General features: G+C 38.4%; 1 protein-coding gene across 2 annotated transcripts in view; it reads right to left on the reverse strand.

Moving 5' to 3' along the window:
- Positions 1 to 22627, reverse strand: part of LIN7A (lin-7 homolog A, crumbs cell polarity complex component) — a 50476-nt gene that overhangs the window by 14734 nt on the left and 13115 nt on the right. For both annotated transcript variants that reach the window (XM_062613843.1, XM_062613842.1), the window contains exon 2: positions 15711 to 15829. In XM_062613843.1, coding sequence (XP_062469827.1) covers positions 15711 to 15829 — 119 coding nt within the window. The remainder of the gene's footprint in view (positions 1 to 15710; positions 15830 to 22627) is intronic.

The following is a 22627-nucleotide window of genomic DNA, read 5'->3' on the forward strand; positions in this document are numbered from 1 at the left end:
TCTCCATCCCTCTGGGAGTAGGGGGAGGGCAAGAACAGGGGGAAGTGAGTGAACAAGCTGTCTGGCTGTGTTTAAACCACGACAGGTCTAAAAGCATGCATTTGCTCTATTATGACATTAAATTGCTTTGAAACCAGCCCGTAATATGTCAGATATAGGAAGAGGTACTAAAAAGTTTATTATTTAAAATATTGATTATGAAGGCAAAGTGTCATGAAGATGAGCCAATAATGACAAGTTCATGTGATTATTTGATAGGTTTGATGTCATACAACTCCATATTGTCTGCATCCTACCAGTATCTAGCTGGTAGGCTTCATAATATCCAATATCCTGATAACTAATTTGCATCCTGATGAAAGAACAAACTCACTAGTGTGTGATTAAACTAGTATGTTAAAAAAGAATAAACTGACTTGAAAATTCTGAAAAATACGACTATTAATGTCATATAATCCTTGGGTTAATTTGTAAATTCTCAATGCTAACAGATTTAAAATGGTCTTCTGCAAAGAGTTATCAGTGATCGTAAGATCTATAGCTCAGTTCTTAGGAAAAGAAGTCTTGCATGCCAAATCTCATTCTCTATAAGAGACAGATGTGACCAGTCTCGAATATCTGCTCAAGGCAGTTGTAAATTTAATTCTCCTATCTGAATATTGCCTAATGTTTAATGTAACTTGAGTTTAAGAAGGAGAAAACATACACCTGCAGATCTTATCATTAAGTCAGTTAAGCAACCAAATACAGATTGATAGTACCTGTTCCACCAAGCCCCTTAAACTCTTTGTAGGGTTCAGATCTAATCATTGCTCATTCTAGCAATGCATAAAAAGCCCACTAATCCTTGTTTGCCTGTAGCCACACTAACCCCTTTATCTACGCTGTTCTCAGCACCACCTTAGCCACGATTTGTGCACAACGAATCCATTCTGCTGCCTCTTCTATGTACACAGAACAGATAAACTGAAAATCTCTTTGTTCTCAAACTAAATTTGGTGGCGTTTAAATCCTTTCAGAGTGGATACAGCTTCTTGTTCAATCCACTGCATGTGACAAGTAACTGAGTGGTTTTATAAAATCCTTCCTTTCAGTGCTTACTGTTGTCTGTACATCTGATTACAGACAACATGTTTACATTTTTAACATATAGTGATTCTCCTGGATCTAACAATGCCATCCGTCAGCTGTCCTTGTAAGCACTTCTGGAGATTTCTTTATTAGGACTAAATATCACTCGGTACAAAAGAAGACAAAGATGCAGAATTTAATGATAAGTATTTGAAATACCCCTTAGAATATTTACTAAAGAAATCTTTCAAAACAGTGATCTTTGTTAACTATGACAGATGAATCATTTCAAAAGACATCATTGTGTAATATAAATATGCTGAGGAAAGACAAGTAACGTATCACAGGATAACAGGCTGGTTGCAGCTGGAAGGGACCTCTGAACGTCATCTTGTCCAACATCCCTACTCAATCAGGGCCACCTACAGCCAGCTGCTCACAATAGTATCTGTATGGTTACTATATGTTACTAGTTCTAAAAGGAGCTGTATATCTATTTTCATACGTACAGCTATTTCTTTTTAGAATGTCTAAAAGACTTCCTGGGTGTTTAGTAGTATTATTTGCTGACAGACTCCATACACAGTGTGACGGTCTAGTGCCTAGGGAAAAGAGTTTCCACAATTCATTAATTATAGAGATTAAATTACAGGTGAAATGTCAATGTTTCAAGATGCAAAGCTGCTGGAAGGTGAATGGTAATGTTTCAGATAATTTCAGTGATTTCTACTAAGATTGTTGGTGCCTGTTCACTGAACATTCATTGAGTAAAAGCATGCTGCAGATGGGTTTGTTCACACAGATCTCATTTGCACTGTGCAGCTAGATGGATTCAGCTTTGTTTCCTCCTTCCTGTGGTTCAAGGAATACAATGCTCCCATCAAGAAATACTCCTGAAAGCAGGAATACAGATCTCAGACTTTCTCAGCTTCGGCAGGTAGTCTCCTCAGACACTGTAATCTCAAGTTATTCTCCCAAAGTACTCAAAAACTATGGAAAAAGTGAGGGAGGAAAATTACAAATAGAAAATCTGAACTTGGAAATTATTCCTCCTTGTAGTGTGGCAGCTCTTGCTGACACAGAGAAATGTACCTTTTATTACTTCTCCTAGCAGGAGATGTAGTGAGTCAGATGCAGTGGGTATTACTGTGATGAGGCTGGCCCTCATCTCCATGCATTCAGCTGGGATGCAAAGCAGCTGGTTTAGCATTACTGAAGCATGGGAAGGGGGCTGCCATACAGGTACTTGAGGAGCTAGCTTTTTAACAAAAATTAATCCATACGGACTCATAACAATACAGCAAGTACTGGGCTGGCCTATTTAAGTCAACGTGAAGCTCTAGGAGGAGGGCCAGAAATAACAGTGCACTTAGCAGCCTGTTTTATAAAGGTGGCTACAACCAGAATTCTGTTTACAACCTGAATGATGCAGCATCTCTTCTACTGAATTCTTGAAGCTGTGTTAAAAATGACAATTTAATGAAAAGACAGGACAAGGGGTAATGGGTTAAAACTTAAACAGGGGAAGTTTAGATTGGATATAAGGTAGAAATTCTTTACTGTGAGGGCAGTGAGGCACTGGAATGGGTTGCCCAGGGAAGTTGTGAATGCTCCATCCCTGGTGGTGCTCAAGGCCAGGTTGGACAAAGCCTTGGGTGGCATGGTTTAGTGGGTGGTGTCCCTGCCCATGGCAGGGGGGTTGGAACTAGATGATCTTAAGGTCCCTTCCAACCCTAACTATTGTATGATTCTATGACTCTGTTCCATTAGCTTTGTAAGAGTTATTCAATGCTCCATCCCCTGATGAAATAGTAAGCCACAACCTAAGTGCCACAGGTAAGCAGGTTAAAGGGTGCAATGAAGGAGCAAGTTGCAAAGAGATTGATAAATGATGTTTAACACATACACTGGCATCATCTGGGTTTAGTTTCTTTAGTTTGTCTGTCATGTTTTTTATTGCTTCAACATAGAATTGTATATCTATATTTGGAAGAAGTCTTTCAAGGAAGGGAAGACAGAAGCCTGACAGTCAGTACAGAGGGGAAAGCTAGTGTGAGAATAACCAGTACAAGGAAGGCATAATTGGTTTCACTGCATTTATGTAGTCATGTCAGTGGAATACGTAAGTCTGCATCCTTGCAGAACTGAGGCTAAGCTACAAAAGAGAACTGTTATTTACCTACACCTCAGTATGATGCTTCTGCCATCAACTATGCTGAATCCCTGTCTTACTAATTGCCTTCATACATTGGAAAGGATGAAGTTAATACTTCTCCCTTCAAAAATACCAAATGGAAAGGAATATCTCAATTGGTCTTTTATCATAGAGAGAAGAGCTCACGTCTGTGTGCATGTAATTTATTCAGCATAGGTGCTGGCCTCTCTCCTCCCCTCCTCAACACAAAGAGGTTGAGTCTTTTTTTGCCCTCTACTTCGTTTTCATCATTTTTACCTCTTCACATTCTGTTTGGCATTTTTTCCTTCCCCACAACCTCTTGCATGTATTTTCCATTCCTAATACAATACATTTTTGTCTGCGGAGTGAAATGCATTGGTTTATATGCCTGGACAGATACCCCCAGAGCTGTACTTCAACACCCGGTTCAGATCATACTTCTACCACATCAGTGGACAAGGATGTTTTACATGCTGCAAAGACCAGGAAGGACTCTGGTCACCCTTAACCTCTTGTACAGCATAAACCATGGATTCTCATCTGGTAATTTGTGTACTAATCTTAAATTTTGCTTGAACTACAGAGTCTTTAGGAAGGTCTGTGAATTTCAAGCCTCCAGCTTGCTTCGGAAATTGATCAACCGGTTAACAGCATTTCCATTAAAAGGGGATTATTTCTCAGATAAATGTGCCCAATTTCAAATTATAACTGTTGGATGTAATTAGGTCTTTTTAATCTCTTTTGGTAATCTTTCTTTTTTCTCCACTGGAAGTATTTGTAAGACTTTATCTCAATTTGGATATCTATGCCTGTTATGATAGGTTTATTGAGATTTCAAACAGTATTTGCTTTTCTACAAAATAACCCACAAACCAATCTAATTGACCATTTAAGATGACACCTGGACAGATGAGGACACAATAGAAGCAAAACAAGTCAAATACAACCAAAAGTGAATGTAAGCAGTGTTGAGGTATGCAGCTTATCAAACCACCCTTCCTCTTTCATAATGACTTTTTGCCTCTTACTTAAGGTCAAAACCAATGTAACAGAGTGCTTCCATTCAGCCATAAACCTGTGGCAGCTCAATGAAAATGGAAAAGCTGTAGTGATGGTATTTTTAGTTCTGCGTCTTTTGTATATCAAGTGGAATTTCTGGTTTTGTGCCTGTGTTCTGCTTTTTTGATTTATCTCATGTGATAAGCATGCTCAGAAAAGCACAGCTACATCATAAAAGCAAGTTTTCTCCACCAGAGTTTCAACCTCTAGCTAAGATGCTGTACCAAGCATTGTCATAAACCACAGTAGGGAAAGCAGTAGCTTCATGGGGAAGCTGAAATCTGGACCATTTTCTTTCTATGATGAGAAAATGAACATGAGCCGGCAGTGTGCACTTGCAGCCCAGAAAGCCAACTGTATCCTGGGATGCATCAAAAGGAGCATGACCAGCAGGTCGAAGGAGGTGATCCTGCCCCTCTACTCTGCTCTTGTGAGACCTCACCTACAGTATTGTGTGCAGTTCTGGTGTCCTCAACATCAAAAGGACATGGAACTGTTGGAACAAGTCCAGAGAAGGGCCACGAGGATGATCAGGGGACTGGAGCACCTCCTGTATGAAGATAGGCTGAGGAAGTTGGGGCTGTTCAGGCTAGATAAGAGAAGGCTGCGTGGAGACCTCATAGCAACCTTCCAGTATCTGAAGGGGGCCTATAAGGATGCTGGGGAGGGACTCTTCATTAGGGACTGTAGTGACAGGACAAGGGGTAACGGTTTCAAACTTAAACAGGGGAAGTTTAAATTGGATACAAGGAAGAAGTTCTTTACTGTAAGGACAGTGAGGCACTGGAATGGGTTGCCCAGGGAGGTTGTGAACGGTCCATCCCTGGAGGTGTTCAAGACCAGGTTGGACGAAGCCTTGGGTGACATGGTTTAGTGTGAGGTGTCCCTGGCCATGGCAGGGGGGTTGGAACTAGATGATCTTTAGGTCTTTTCCAACCCTAACTATTCTATGATTCTATCAACTTGGACAAACAACCCCCAACATTAAGACTCTGTTTTCATTGTGTTAATAGCTACTTTTATGTTTGGTAGTAACTTAAAAAAATGGGGAAGGGACTATTTTGGATGACCAAAGCGAAAGAAAATTTGAGAAAACTGTCTTTCTAAATCGCAGTCCCTGTGAGGGACATCGACAACATCAGAAAAACATTGGCTGTGGAAGAACACTTGCGTTCATGTATACACACCACAACTTGAAGATTACAATAAATTTAATAATTACTCTTCTTAAATATTATTCTTAATTATGCTTCTTCTCATATAAGATTGAGGAATTGAATCATAAAGGCCTGTTTTGCTACAGGCCTACACCTCATGTTTGACTAATCTCAACAGAAGCAGAATTAGGTTATCTCACATCCATGTTCATGGTGTACCCTACACATCACCTTCATTTTGTCCCTGAGAGCAAGCTGAGGTCTTTTTTTGTCAGTGTGAAAAGGACAAGTCAATGGATGCCTATGAGTACAGTGAAGGTTGAAGTGGTTGGAAAGTACTTTTAAGAGGAAGGCATGTGATATAGAGCTTACTGAAGGTACCAAAAAGCCTGTACTACAGAAGTTATTTCCTGCAGCTACTGAATTTGTACGCCTTGCAGAAAAGGCTTCTTTGTGAAAACCAGTCTGTATTAATGAGCTATTTTTATCTGACAGAATGTGGTCATTCAAGCTTCCTGGCATTCCGAATATTTTTACATGATAAGTTTTCATTAGCCTGTGAGCAGTTATATGTTTGCATTTGGAAAAATGGGGTATCTATTTTCAAAACCTAACATCTGTATTATTTTCACAACTGCCACAACAATCCCCTTCCATGAAGTAACACTGTATGGATGTTGGCACATGCAACAGGGAAGCTAACTCATTGAAAAGCTCAAACATGTAAATGAAACTCATTTAACAACCCAAGGAGATGAGACAGTTTTAATTTCAGAACATGTGGAAGAATTATTATGAATGTAAAAGACAACATTTTCAAAGAGGATATTTTATTTAAAACTTTCCTTCTTTGGGAGCAAACTAGGTCAGTTTTACCAAAGTGAAAAAAACTTATTTGAATCTTGGATGCATAATTAAGCTATCCCTAGGCAGTAGGAAAAAAAATAGCACAAGCCTGAAATACTGTTAAATTAAGTTTAATCACCATAAGGGTATAACGTTTTAATTTAGGATGGAACACTTTATGAAGGCTCCCGTTAAATTACCAAAATATTACTTGCTCTGGCATTTTTTTCATTTTTTTGTGTGGAAAAGGGTGGTGCACACTCTGTTCTGACAGTATCTGTGCTGCTGTCTGAAAGCTGAACCAAGTTTTGATCCCTGACTTCCTGACATACAAGGCTGTGCCTGTCCAAGAAACAACCCAACAGGGGTTACAGGCTGGGGCCAGAATCTCTTTCCTCCCTTCTGCACAAGCAGAAGAACAGAGCAGATGCACTGGGAAATGCATGCTGTCACATCTCTGCATGTATTGGATGAGTCAGTTGAAACAGTCCTGGTGCTGCTGTTAGGACACACAAAACTTACAGTGTGCCCCCTCTTCTTCCCTCCAATGTCTGGAAACATCACTCTTGCACTGTAAAGTCAGCAAGAACTTGTTTGGCACCCTTTTAAGAATAATGAAAAACAGACTTCTAGTTGCAAATAAAAACTACCTATATCAGGAGCAAAAAAAACATGATTAGGTCATTTAGTTTATTTAATGTCCCTTACACTGTTCTATACTCTGCTCTAAGTCAATGGGAAATGTGACCTGGTGTCTTTGAAGATAACATTACATATGTCTCAGAAAGTGTATTCTTTGCAATTACTATACCTTAGCAAAATATTGTCCCCTAAAAATCTCTTGGACAAAATATCACTCAGTACAAAGGTGCAGAATTTAATTGTGAGTATTTCAATGTTCCTTAGGATATTTACTAAAGAAGCAATATCTGGGATCAAACGAAATAGCAGCATGTGTGATTAGTTAATTCCCATAAAACCACTTGGAATTCATAGCTTATTATTTAAAACTCTCTTAGACCTCACTGCCAGTTACTTTTGAGTTCAAAAATATACCAAGCACTAATAAACACTAATTTCTTCCACTTTTGAGTGAGTTTGTATAAGATGTTGGGGCTGCCCTATGCAACAGCCACATTCCAAACTTCTTAGCAGATTTGGCTAAACCTTGCCAAAATCAGCACCTGGATGAAGTATGAGATAACCTGAGCCCATCATGCAAGTTCATCTCAAGCGTGCCTATTGAGCTAGAAGGCAGGGAGACAGAAGGAAACTGCTGATGCTTCTTGTTTTAAATACCAACAAAAAATGTAGCTAAAATGAAGTTTTAAGACAGGTTTACAATTTCTTTTATTTTCTAAAGAACAATTAAAAAAATGAGATTAAGCAGCATTTCCCAGGAGTCTCATCAGTGACATCAGTTAAGTGGAAGCAGGGAAGCAGGGGAATACTGAGGCTCCATCAAGGTAGAAACAGTGGTGCAGTCGCTTCCAACAACCTGTCAGCATAAATATTCCTGAGTAGTTCACCTTGCTGCTGATTTGTCTCTCGAGGAAGAAGCAGACTTGAGATGAACTGCAGCAGAGGCTCTTTTATTTATTCTTAAGAGCTTTATGTAATCAAATATGTTAGTGCAACAATAAACTAAAATGATAATGTGAGTAAAACAAAAGTGATATTAAGATGCACCACCCATGTTCTGCTGGAGTCACCTCCTGTAGCACATGCAACTGCAGCCACTTGCAGAACTAAGAACTTCACCTGAAACACTCACCAGTTTTAGTAAATACGGTACTGCTAGCCAAACAATAATACGAAGAAGACGTGTTATCGCTTTGATTCCATACATTGCAGGACTCTTGCAGCACTAAAATAACTTCTCTTTTGTGAAAGCCATGACTACGCAAGCAGAGCACAAATTTGAGTAGATGTACAGCCATCAACCAACTCTGAAAATTGATCTTTAATCAAAACCAGCAGGGGAAAACACTGATTAAAGACCAGTGATACAGTCTGACCCTGGATTCTGGGGTACTATATGTGTGAAATCAATGTATTTAGCTACAGGCAGTTAAAAAAAAGTGACAAGAGCAGCTGTTTTAAATCTCCTGCAGTGAAGTCATGAAAGTCACAGTGATTGCAAAGAGACTTAATAATGCCTTCTCTCAGATAATGCTTGGGCAGCTTGGTAAGTTCATATAATTGCCATTAATGAAGGCCATCTGCTGAGTGACAAGGTAATCATTTTAAAAGTTCTCATTCATGCCATCCAGGGCTTGCAAGCAACAGAGTAATGCTTCAGTCACTTACGGTAAAGTGGTAAATGAAACTTCATTGTTTTTCAAACTGTGTGTAATTTCTGGTTACATTCACCCTAAAAACCCAGCACATATTTTAACACAGTAGTGTAATTTTATATTAAAAAAATCTATTTTCTGTGTTTACTGATAGTCAAAAAGCAGGCAGCCCATCTTTAGAATTTTTTTTCTGCCCTAATCTACACACATTACAAATCCTTCTGTCAACTCATCATTATAGATACAGTACTTGTAACCAAGAGAGGGAAAACAAACTCTGTAAAACATGAAAACATTACTATTTTGCCATACCATTATCTTTGAATGAAGCTAAGTAATGCCCTTTCTGAACAGTGATGGAGGTACTCATTTAGTGAAAATTTTTACCATTATTTCATGTGGCTTTTCATTGCTGGGACAATAGTAATGGAAAAGGGATTGAAAAACACAGCAAAAGATTCTTGCAAATGCTACACAGCCCCAGTATTCAGGTAAACTGGAGTGGTTCAGCCAACATTATAATCCACCCCAATATCTAAAAAATGATAAAATGCTGAAACTTTAAAATTACCATCCAGGAATGCGAATTTTAAGGAAAAGGTACCAAGCAATCCATGCATAAGCATGTGAAAAGCTGAATGAATCTGGTCAATTTGCACAATTCTGTATTTGCTACTGCATGAGCACTATTGCTAAATTAATGATGAAGTAATCCTGAATAAACTATCTGGAATACCAGAACAAGGTATAACGAACTATCAGATTAGCCTAAGGAGAACTTTGCTTCCCAGCCAGTCTAATAAGGCACCATGCTAATATAACCATACTGCTTTTATGACCTGAGTTACAAATCTGAGCTGATGAAGCTTGCTCATTTTACTCTTATGAGATGTCCTACTGCCCTTTTGTTTACTAACTGCCTTATCAGTAAATCCAACATACCACTTTTGCTTTATCCTGACCAACACCTCCATTTGCATGGGTAAATTTGACAGTAGGGCACTTTAGATGTCAGGTTTCCCACCGAGTCTTAATCACAGTTCTGCACTGTGAATTATAGCAGTAAGTCTTCTCAATACATATATATTTTTTTTCCAAAGTTGCTGTCATGGGTTCAGCAGCAGCAGTCATTTTTCTCCTTCTTGATAGCTGGTGCAGTGCAGTGTTTTGACTTTCAGCTCGGGAACAGAGCTGATAGCGATGTTTTGGTTTGGCCAAGGATTTTGTGAGCCTCATGCTCTGCCAGGGAGGAGGGGAAGCTGGGAGGAAGCAGAGACAGGACACCTGACCCAAGCTAGCCAAAGAGGTATTCCATACCACAGCACGTCATGCCCAGGGTGTAACTGGGAGTTACCTGGAAGGGCTGGGGGACTGCGGGGTTGGAGGAGGTATCGGTCAGAGCTTGGTCGGGCTGGGGGGCTGAGTTATTGGTTGGCTGGTGGTGAGGTGTTGTATTCTCTTCCCTTGTTATTTCCTTTATCATTATTATCATTGGTGGTAGCAGTAGTGATTTGTGTTATACCTTAGTTACTAAACTGTTCTTATCTCAACCCGTGGGAGTTGCATTCTTTTGATTCTCCTCTCTGTCCCTCCAGGAGTAGGGGGAGGGCAAGAAGGGGGAGAAGTGAGTGAACAAGCTGTCTGACTGGGTTTAAACCACGACAGTTGCATCTTATCTTATACTTTAAAAACTTCAAAAGCAGGGCTCACCATGTGGAGATGGAAGACTAAATGGAATTGTGTTTCTCCTCCTGTAACAAATATTCATCTCCCAGTGAAAAGAAAGAATAATTCAGAGCAAGATTTGAACTCTGAGGCTGCCCATAGTGCCAACCAAGAGAATTTGGCCTGTTGAACCTCTGTTTTTACAGAGAATGGGACTCATCAGGCAAAAAAACAATGGAACTATGCTCTCAGAGCCTAGGTCTGGGAGGTGGAGGAACAGCATTATACTGCAAACTGAACAAACAAATCTTGAGATTCTCGAAACACCACAAAACAAGGACTTTAAATGAAGCCTACATTAAAATACTAAATGAGAAATGTTAATAATGGAATTAATAAGAAGTTTTGCATGAGTCCAGCTAATACCCAGGTTGTTATATTTAGTACAGGCCTTTAAAAGCACACCACTGTACCGGGATATCTGAAGTAAATAGATAAGGACTCCAGCCAGCCTCATACTGTCCCACACTGCACATTACAGTAAAGTAATGAGCACAGTATCACCAGACTCAGCTTTCACCACCCAGCAGCCTTCTGGTTCCCTAATATTTGCACAGACATACATCAGGGTTAATAATGAAAAGCACAGATAGGCAGCTTGAGGAAATGACCAGATAATAACACATTACATATGAGCAGCACTGGGATTCCAGGTGTTAAGATTGCTATGACATGAAAATGAAAATTACTGATTAAAGGAAATAATTCTAATATACCACCTAAGCTTGTTGAATTACCCTACACAGCATATAATGAAACTATGTTGTGAATATTATATAACATAATCAAATATATCTCTAATGTAAACGGGGTCATCCAGACCTCATCAGAAATGGGTCAGTGTTCTGCACTGCCTGTAAGTCACACTGCCTGTAAGCCACTGCCTGTAAGTTAAATGTCCAGGATGCCCTGTCCACAAGATAATTTTATAGTATGTTTAAAAGTTTTAAACTACTGAAGTAGAAATGGAATATATTTTCAATGACAACATGCTGTTTCACAAACTGATTTTATACAGAACACATGACAGCAGAAAATTTTATGTTGACTGCTCCTCCTTTTACGAAAATGTTGTCACTGACCTAGTCCTGGTAAAGTGCTCTTCTGTGATGACATAGTATTTTGCTGGAAGTCATAAGATAACAGAATGAAATAATGGTTATTTTTGTGTGTCTGATCATCGTACCACATTATAAGGAATTCCTGATCTGATTACTTTTGGTTTTGATAAATATCTTGCCATAAGTATTTACCAGTCAGATTTTCTTTTAAATAATATTCACAAACTAAAACATGAGATTTAATTTTGAAATGGAAAATGGAGTAGTGAAAGAAGGCTGGAAAGCATGACACACCTGAATTTTACATATTTAACATACAAAAATAGAAACTTAAGAATCCACCTGAAAGAAAACTTCTGTTCATCAGGAGATAAATGGGTTTATCAAGCTGTACCATTACTCTCCTGGTGTTTCAAGTACCAATTACCAGATGTTAACAGTAAATGAAATTTCTATAATCTGATAAGGCATGCCACATTTTCTTGTTGATGATTCACTGTGTTTTGCTCAGCTGTTTATTCTGTCTTTTGCACCTACAGCTCTTTAAGGTTTTTTTGCCAGAGCAGAAGTTCACCTTATCTTAAGAGTTCTCATAACATCCTTTTCATTGACATACAGCAATTAAAGTAACTTTATCATTCCAGGTTTCCTAGTTTTATGTTGCATGTGAATACCTCTTTTCAGTCATGCAATTATGCATTCACTTTTACAGCCTTACCCTTCATCTCTCCCAGTAAAACCCCTGAGAATCAGAAGACTATAACATAGCAACAGCTTTCAATACAACAAAACACACACACAGGTAAAGGACTTAATGCTATAATGGACAGGATTCAGGCATCTTTAGCTAAGTGACAAGGCTATAGAAAGCTAATTAATTTTTATGTAACCAGGGAGCTTACAACAAGTAATTTTAAAACACAAATCTTCTTCTCAAAACTCAATTTTAATGTGACAAGACTTTGGTTAATTTGTTTTCTGGTCTAGGATCTTCAGGTGAAAAGGAAGTACTGAGGACATTACATACTTCAATTATTTCCCTTATTTTCAGAGCTAATACATATTCTTGCCTAGTGCCAGACAGAATATTTCAGTTGGTGGTACTTATATTTAGCTGAGAACATTAATCACCATTTCCTGACAGCATCCTAAAAAAATGCCAAAGTACTTCTATTTAAATTTCATACACTCAGTCACTTTAAAAAGATTTAATTTCTATAGGATCTCAGTGTGGGGATTTGAACTGGTGGGTGATTTACTAAATAAATTCCCCCAAATACAGTTCATCACAGCAATTTAATAGATTCCTACACATTAGACTGAAATATATGTAATCTAATAATGTATGTCATACTTTGAAAGGCTAATTGATCATAAAAGCAATCTCCTGTTTACATAGTTAAAGAATACCTGTTTGTAGAAAGGGCAAGTCACACTCAATCGATACTGTGTGGATTGTATTTTATCTTTGATCCTTTCCATTAAAATTAGTTTCTCTGGGACATATTTTGATAAACTCACTGGATAGTTAATTGTCCATAATTTCTTAAACTGGAAAAAAAAACTGGCTATTTTCCAAAGCTCCTCCATTACAGATTTTATAGGACTACAGGAGTCAGCCTTAACCTCTTTTGCTAAATTTTTGAGGAAAGTAAGTGAGGCTCAGATCTTGCAGGATACAATGACCACACCACAGTGAAGATCTGAATCTCTGCATACAGATAATAGGCAGCCTCTTCCAGAATTTGCATACTAATACAAAGCGTGCCACTGCTCCTCATCCCAGTTTGATTACTCCTATCTACTGCTCACACCCGGTCTGCTTCACTGCACTCTAGCAAGGCCCTTGCGTTCCAAACAACACCCACTTTCCTCATGACTTCCAACTGACTGCTGTGCCTTCTTTTGTAAGGTCAACAACTTTTCTCCTCCAGTCTATGTAGGTGCTAACAGAGGGAATTAAAAGCTAGTTGCCGCACTCTCACATCTTGCACTTGCAAGAGAAGATAAACAATGGCATTTGCAGGGAGATTTCTGTCCAGCCTCAGCTATCGCAAGCTGAAATACGCTCAGAAAAAAACTTGTGCTGTTCAATAAAGTAGCTACCAGTGTTTCATAAACTCCATTGTACATCAGGGAAGTGCAAGAAGGGCATCCCTCATTAACGGCATGACCCAACTCAGATATCCTCCAAGCCCTTGCTGCAGTGTTTGGACATGTCTAAGAATGTAATGTGACCAAAATATCCCATGCTTTTCTTATTATTTTTTTAAAGAAATGAAAGAAATTGTTTTCTGCAATTTTCTAACAACTCTTCATCCAGTGGAAAAAAAGAGTTACAGTCTAATTATTTGTCAAGTGCTTAATGTGAGTAATGGAAAAGAGGAGCCACATGTTGGACAACCCTAAGTACTAGCAATGTATATATGTCAATTCTCCCACTCTTCCTAAATGAAAATTTTTGTTAATGAGCTTTCATATTTGAAGATTTCTTCTGATAAAAGACTAGCATATATAGTCACCAATGGCAGTAACAATTTTTTTTGGTGTAGAAATTTTATTCTCCTACAGTGATATACTAGACAGGTTATATTATATACACACAATGTATTGAATATTTTAAAATAAATAAATATTTTTGTTTATGAAGTTGGTAGAACTGATCTAACCTCTCATTCATCATCACATTACACATTCTTGTGTACCAACTAGCTCCAGGCTTCTGGAAGTGACTATTATTTGGCTGTGAGAATCTAACAGTAATTAGTCTGTCATGTGTAGGTTGTCTTTACACAACACTCTATAAGGACCTTTTGTACCACTGACATGATTTTGACAAAATCTATTTTCAGTTCACTGAACTGAGAGCGCATTTGTCTAAGCCATTTTCCTATTTCTTAGGCTCTGAATCTGTTTCAACAAGCTTTGTGTTTGCTACTGCTAAGACTATATTCCAGAGATGAAGATTTCACTGATGACACTGCAAAGATTAATAGCTGCTTTTAACAATTTGAGTAAAGGGCTCTGCTATCTGAGATAAAACCCAAAGGCAACACAACCCCACAACTTTTCAATATTCAGTGGTCAATTAAGGAAGCATTTAGTTGGTTAAATGAATGGACTAGTCAGAATATCAGCTCTTCAGGGTACATAGTGTCATTATTTACTGTCATGGAACACTATTCCCTTTAAAAATCTTTGAAAACTGCCATTTAATGAAGTGGAAGCCCCTCTCTGTTTCTCACATTGAAGACTATAGTCCATAAACCAGAGTCTGTTGCATTTTGCTTATTAAACTAATATCTGTTCATCTCTTTCTCCCTTCCAGCCATGCAGCACTCATTCAATCAATGCACTGCTGTTGCCTAGTTATCAGAAGTCCAGTTCTGTTGCCATTGAGGGAACATTAGATTCCCCATTGATTTCCGTGAAGGCAGATTAGTTTCAGGCAGCAGACAGATAAACTGAAACAGAAGTCCTTACAGATTTTCTGCTGCAAAGATGTTGCTTTCTTTAAGGCATTTAGAGCTGCTTCTGTCTCAGGCTAACAGCACTCAGTACAGTAGGTAAGAAGACTGACACACTATTGCATTAACTCATGGTTTCTGTCTAGGAAACTTGTAACAGAAATGTTTGAAATTTAAGTGCTTTAAAGATACTGCTTGTATGCATGTAGGAAGTGGGGTGCTTCTTCTCTAGCTTAACTAGAAGAAAAAAAATCACAATTTATATACTGTTGGGCAGAGCTTAGGAAGGCCCTGACCACAGCTGGCAGCATAATAATCACAGTTCTCAGCAGTCTGACAAGGACTTCTGACACGTGGAGCAAAGCCCATAGGGACCTGACCACTGACTTCAACGGCAAGATCCCTGTTGGCTTCAGTTAACTTCAGTGCTTGCACTGTCTCTCACAGCATTCTGATTTTAGCAGCACATCCCTATCGCACACCTGAACTCATAGAACAGGCATTTAAGCCTGCACTGACCCAACCTGGCATGTCCCCATATCCCAGCATAGTGCTGTACAGGTTAGCACAGACCCTGAAACAGTATGAGCAGAATACTGATGTACTAATTAATCACCCTTCCCCCTTAGCAAGACTAATTGCCTCAACCTTGATGCCTTGTTGACACAACTGTTCTGTGTCTGCTTTTCAGTAACTTCAGCATTCTGCATGGTAGCAGGCAACTACAGACACATCTTACATCCATCATCTTTTACGTAAGGTACTCCTGCTTCTCCAGCACTGAAAGGCAAATACACTTTTCAGAAGAAGGATGTTATTCTGGGAAATAACTAAAAGTCTCAATTTCATACCTCTCTGATAGCTGTACAAAACTCACTCTGCAGCACCTTCTTTAGAGACTGTAGCTTGTGTACTGGTACTTCTCCAGATTCTTGCAGTTTCTCCAGTAACTCAATTGCTCTCGCAACATCTGAGTGGGGAAAAAAGGGAATAAAAATCAGTATAAACAGTGACTAATAAGTGACTAAAAGGGGCACACTGATGGTCATTTTAAATTTAAAATCCACTTTACCAACACATACTGTATTAACCTTATGCTACATCACCTGCAACTAGGCAACGACACTGCTGTTCAGAGATCCAAATCCCAAAGTATGGACAAACCATGCACGCACACATACAACAGACACACACACAGTGGTTCAGTCTTAATTGCAAACATTCATTGGAACAAAGGCACCAGTTCAAAGTAGCCAATCCATATTAGCAGACTTAAATGATTTCTCACTTTCTGCATTAGAGAAAGTAGCACAGGAACTGTATGGTGCTTACTTTCATAAAGTCTGAAAGAATGAAGCCAAGTCCTTATCTAAGCACTCACATGATGACAGCATCTAAGAAAAATACTTGATCTTTTCTTATAAATTGTCTAGGTTTGCAAAGACCTGATCTGCCACACAAAACCCATACAACCCACAGAAATACACAGTATTTCTGGTGGCCTGAGTTTTCCTTAAGTACCTGTGTGTTGTCAAGGGGCAAGTGTCTCTGATAAGCAGTCCAGAAGGCTTAAGATTAAGTGAGTAGCCATATTGTGTGGCGGGTGGGAATCTGGTCCAGTTAAACAGTGCCCATACCCCCACTCTTGTAATATCTTTCCTTTTTAACACTAGCTCCTAATTTACAGTTGCTACTACAATATGATCAAAAAAGCCCAAAACAAAATAAAAAAAGCAACAAACCCATCACATGAAATACCCAACAATTCTTTATGGCTGGGGACACAGGGGCACAAGAAATAGTGGCCAATCTCATGGAGGCTAGCCTAATCAAGCAAACGACATGCTAACTTATGTGCAGGAGGGAGCTGAGTGATACATATCTTGGTCAGTCTTCAGGGTGCTAGAGCTTAAATAGAGGGGTTTCTGCTCCTGTGTCATTTAACACTACCTTGAAGCTTTTCAGCTGGTATAGCTGAAACTGGCAATGCTGTTGTCTTGATTGTGTGGTCATTCTCATATCTCCTAGTATCTTTTTCATAGCCACCAGAGCTATGAAAAAGTGTAACTATTGGCCAGTTACACCACGCTACTAAATTTGGTCTGTATCCTAGTGATGAAATGAATGCGTAGTACTAAATGATAAAACAATACTGGAGGCATTTTAATATTGTGCTTTAACTGAACAAAGAAGAAATAAACACCCTCCCCTCAAGCACGTAACTCCAAAATGACTACAATGGCTAGAAGCAACCTTATATAATTCTCCTTTCTGATGACAAAGATTGTACTGTTTGTGACTGGGAGGTTATGCTAATTGAAACAGCTCTTGCAGTTCTTGGCTTGTAGCTGAGCTATACTGACCAGATGTCTTATACAACAAAGCCATGAGAAGTTTTCTGGAAATAGAAAAGAGATGACAGTAGATGAGCTGTAATAGGAATAAAAATATAATCACACATTTGCATTTATAAGAAAATAGTTCCTATCCAGCTGCATCAGTGTTAGGAAAACAGAAGACGACACCTCAGAAAATCTAAAATTTAATTAAAAGGGGCAGGCGACTGGTCAGCACAGTAGGCTGTGCCACAGTAGATTAACATCCAAATAATTATCATGCCTTTTTATAGGCATCTGCCAAAAGACAGCTCTAAGTATGAGAGAAGCACAGAAGAAAGTAGGCAGTGTTTCTTTCAGAAAGGTATTTCCACTTACTGGAGTGCAGTCTGCATCACAGAGCAGTTTTGGAACTCATGAACTTTCAGATGAAACTAACCCTAACCCTGTGTTCAAAGACTGCATGTGTGGTTTTGATTCATGCAGTGCTTCAACTGCTATTTGCTTTCCTTCTCCACTCCACACTATCTGCTGGTAGAGATATATCCATATCATTCACAAGGGATCAGAGAGACAGAGGGCTGGGTGTGATGGGAAAGAGAAGGTCTGTATTAGTGAAGCAGTTTTGTGAGCTGCATGTAGAGAGACAACAACTGAAGCTTTATTTGCAAATAATAAACAGAAGAAATTATGTAGAGGTGTACCAAGAAAGATCCCTCCACAGCACTTACTGAAGTAAGGAGATCTGAGAAATAAGGCGGCCATGGATATCAAGGAAAAGTAAGATTCTGGAAAGAATACGACTAATGCCAACTAATAAATTAAGTAAGAAGAAGTAAGTACACTCTTTAGAAAGATCCATTTCAACAGAGTGCAAAAAGAACGTTGTGCATTAAATAAAATATCATAGAATTGTTTAGGTTGGAAACCTATTATGGAAACCTAGTATGAAGCAACAAACATGATTTTTAATGTTCTCTGTAATAATAATGTCACGATTTTCTAGCAAGACTACCAAATCACTTACCTCGGATTTTTTTGTCCAAAGCCTGTGTTATCTCCCAAGACTTGCAGTAAGCTAAACAATAAATTCACACTCCCCAGTTATTAGTACAAGTTGGTGCAAACTGGTACATCATATAGCACAAAGCACCAGGATTATTTATTCTGAAGAAGCTTCAACAGCCTACCTTAATAGATCGGATAAGGCCTCTGAAATTTATGTCATGCACATAGCTATTCAAATATTCTAAATAAGACTGGCATCTTTTCCTGACAGTTCACAGAAGTTCTGACCGTCTTTCCCTCTGTCCAGCAATACCTGTAGAAGTATACCTGTAGAAGGCATAGCTTCTGTGCTACAGGTGACCTTCTGCAACTGCAACTACTTTGCAGTTGCTCAGAAATTTCATCACCACACGTGAAGATTCTGTGCATCACCCACATTTGCTCTGGTTGTAAACTAATATTCAATGAAAATATTGTACTGCTTGAGAAATCTTCTGATTCAGAAAGCAACATAATTAGCTGTAGCTACATTAATCAATCTAACAGAATTAAGGAAAGGTCTAAACATTTCCCTAGGGCATGGACCGGACTCTAAATCTTGATTAATCACTTCTAAAGTGATGAGTGTTGCAGTACACATTACAAATTCATATTCTGGTTGAAAAGTCTGGCATGGGTGCTTAGTAAATAGTGTCATGAGCAAAAATGGGCACTAAATTGTTGTTTGCCAATACTAGATTACTTGGTGACTAAGAAGTGGTTGGGGGTAAAGCAAAAGCACAATATCCCAAGAGCATTCCCATTTTCCATACTTTCAAATTCACTCACAATGCTAAAATACATGAATGCTGTTGCCCAAATTCTTGTTGTATTATTCACCTACCATATCTGTTAACAGTAAGCAGTCTTCTTTCTCTTGTCACAATTAAGCCTGTAGCTTGCTCAATCTGGCAATGACTTGTGGGATATTGCTCATAGAAGAGAGAATACGGGAAAATAAAGCACTTCATGGGATAAAATTACAGAATGAAAATCAGGTATGTGTTCAGGGCCAAAGCTGTTTATTACCAGCTGATGCTTTTTCAGGAGCAAAATGTAACAGTTGGTACAAAACAGAAGATTTTGAGCAGACTAAAAATGTATAAACATGAGTGTATAAAATATGACCTCATGAAACAGGGTGTATTTACTTCCATTAGTAACTCTCTTAAGGGGAGACTTGTACAAACAATTGCCTTAGTAACCTTAGGACAGGTTAAAAAATTAAAATTATCAGTGCATGAGTACTCACTTGAGGTGAGTTCCAGCTAAAACTAAAGTAAATGCTTGCTCAAAGAAGTGATGTTACTGGTAATGAGGAAGACTACAAAGTTGCAGTGGAAAAAAACATACAGCAGGGAATCCATCCCTGTTGAAGTAAATGAGAATATTGTCATATGTTTGAGAAGAACTCTGTTGGGATCATTTTCTTGTCCCCCAATTCTCTTTTGATTCCAAACCTAACTAGCTTTGCCTGCAAACATTATTGCCAAGGAATTGTTCTTAAATACCATTTTCTTACATACTTATGGAAAAAGCAAGCTGATGAAAACAGCATGTGTGTCTATTTATATAGACACATGTTTAAAAAAATCTTGGGATTATGTTACAAAAATTAAGTTCTATGTAAATAAAATACACTTGCTTTTAATTTCTGATTTGTCCTTCCTTTAAGCAAAGATATTTTTAGACACAACTCCTGAAAAAGATTGTTTTGCCTACTCTCAAGCATTTTCCAAAATACAAACTCCATTATACTAACATTAAACTCATGCTAATGTCATCGAAATCTATCTTCATCTTTCACATTCATATCCCACAGAAATTGGTGGGAAATCTGAGTAACGACGTGGGTAGAATCATTTCTGTATATTCTATGATGCATATACTTTAAAAGGGACATGCACTTATTTACCTCCTTATTCTATCCAATTCTAACCACATATTCTTTTTACATTTTTTTTTTCTGATTTCCTTATGCACATTTTCTTTCTCATTCTGTTTAACATTCACTTTCTTTCGTCTTCTCATCACTGTGTTTGCCTATAGCCTTTCAGGAAATAATACTGTTTCAGCATGGTGGGTCCTGTTGTCAGTGAAGGTCACAGAAGGCAGGGGACTCTGGTTGGGTGAAACACATTTTATCAAGTGCACTCATCAAAAGAAAAGTATAATTTTCAGAAAAAAAACTTCAAGTGTTGTTATTTTTATTTGAATGAAGTTTCATTTGCATTGCTAGTAAGAAACAAGCAGGAGGTTACTATACATACCCTATGAAAGAGAGGAATCACCAGAACATAGAACTAGCAAGATACCATCTGTGATACAAGTGGAACACTCCCATGGTATACTAAACAAAGTTGAATCATGTATACATAGCACTATAACATAATGCAGTTGAAAAAAAGGTCATCTGGCTTAGATATCACTTTGTTTTGTTATATATCGCTTTCACTTGTTGAGTTTCGTTCAAATATCTAGCAATGCACAACAAAGACTGACCTGTTTGACTTGCTGGATGTTCTGAAAAACAAATGTTATTTCCAATACTTTGCAATTCAGCTTTTACAATCTGAAAGCAAATGTGAATCCACAGACAGAATCCTGGCTGGTCTGAACTTAGTGCTCTTTCACATTACTGTTAAAATTGGGTAGACCAGGCTCCAGCACTCTGAAAGTTGTCCAGACTGGGGTTTCAGTCTGGTATATTTTGTGCAGAGTTTGTTCCAGTTTAGTCAGGTTGAAAAGCATTAGGAAAAATGTAGCAAATTACTTTAGCATGCTAAATATGTCCCATTTAATACCAGAGTACCTCTTCAAAAAGAACTTCCGCACATGATTTATACTAGAAAATGTGAAAACCCTTGTATTATCTACCAGTGTCTAACCTTCTTCTCTTGTGCTAGTCTATGAGTCAGCTGATCTGCAGTCCTTAAAATAAATATATTACCCCCTGACTTAGGAGACTATTAGGCAATTAATAATAGCTACAATGCTGTGTAATATTTGTTCAAACAGTAATGACTCAGAAACACAGTATTTCTTTAATAAATATTCTTGAATCACCTTAGGTTGCTCTCAAAGCCAAATATGGTGACCAATTTTTTCTTAATAAGATACTGCAGAACAGGTTTCTAATCTTCTTGAGTTCTTTCTATGCCTCATTCATGTTAATTCTGGAGATCCTCACTGCATTAGTATGCCAGTTACTAGGAAAAGTAAATGTGCTGCATAAACACCACTTGGTATCTTGAAGAGGTGGAACATCACTACAAATTGACAGCAAGGACACTCAGGAAGTGTCTAATATATTCACTAGCTTCACCATGGCATTACTGAATAATAATCCTCTCAATTTTCAAGGTCTTTTCTGTCGTGCTTGAAGACCTTTAATAAGGCTGAAGGTGTGTCCTGGGTTCAGCAGTAGCAGTCATTTTTCTCCTTCATAGTAGCCGGTGCAGTGCTGTGGTTTTGACTTTTGGCCTGGGAACAGAGCTGCACCAGCTACTAAGAAGGAGAAAAATGACTGCTACTGCTGAACCCAGGACACACCTTCAGCCTGATTAAAGGTCACAACAAGGTGAAGAATTTGCATGACAGCACAGGTCCTTATAATTGTCAGTAGTTTTTCATTCCTCCAGTACTTTTGTTCAGGCTTAGTTACTACTTTAAGCACACGAGAATACATTCCACAATTTGTCATGTTATTCTGCCAACTTCTTAACATAATTCCCAAACCCTACACAGGATGCTTTCTTATATTTAGCAATCCTCTCCAAACACTATCAAATGACAGCAGGTAATCAATGGCTGGGCAATCAGAATTCTGTGGTGATTAGCAAAATTCATTCATAATTCATAGCCAGTAGCCCTAGTATCAAACTATTTATGTGACTTCATGGTTAAAGCAACAGCTTTGGAAAATTTTCAGTGTGTATCTTTTGAAAATTGTCTGTATTACTAGAGCCCTGCTGCCAGTCACTGCTTTGTACAACATGCCAATTCTTACTCTGGTGTCAAATACCAGACTGTCCAATATGTCTCCATTCACCTCTTCAGTTCCTTACTATCAGAACAGTGATCTTCTGAAATACAATAGCTCTCCCATTAATTTTTTATTTAATCTAATCTGGAGAGTTCAGAAACACTGAGGCAAAGAGCAGGTTGTTTTTTTTTTTCCCATTTAAATTAATACGTTTGTCTTGCCCAAAATTTCACACTAATCGGGAAGCATCAAGGTGTACTTCACCATGGTAAATCAGACTTCATGTGCAGGGAGCAATGAGCTAAGCTGTCAGAGAAGAGCGGTAGCATTCAACACTATAGTGTGTGTCTGTGAGGTCTATTCAAATTAATTATAGCAAGAATACTACTATCAGTGCTTT

Source organism: Pezoporus occidentalis, unplaced genomic scaffold (assembly GCF_034315485.1).
Source record: "Pezoporus occidentalis ecotype Australia unplaced genomic scaffold, CSIRO_AGI_Poc_V1 ctg17, whole genome shotgun sequence".
Taxonomy (NCBI): Eukaryota; Metazoa; Chordata; class Aves; order Psittaciformes; family Psittacidae; genus Pezoporus; species Pezoporus occidentalis.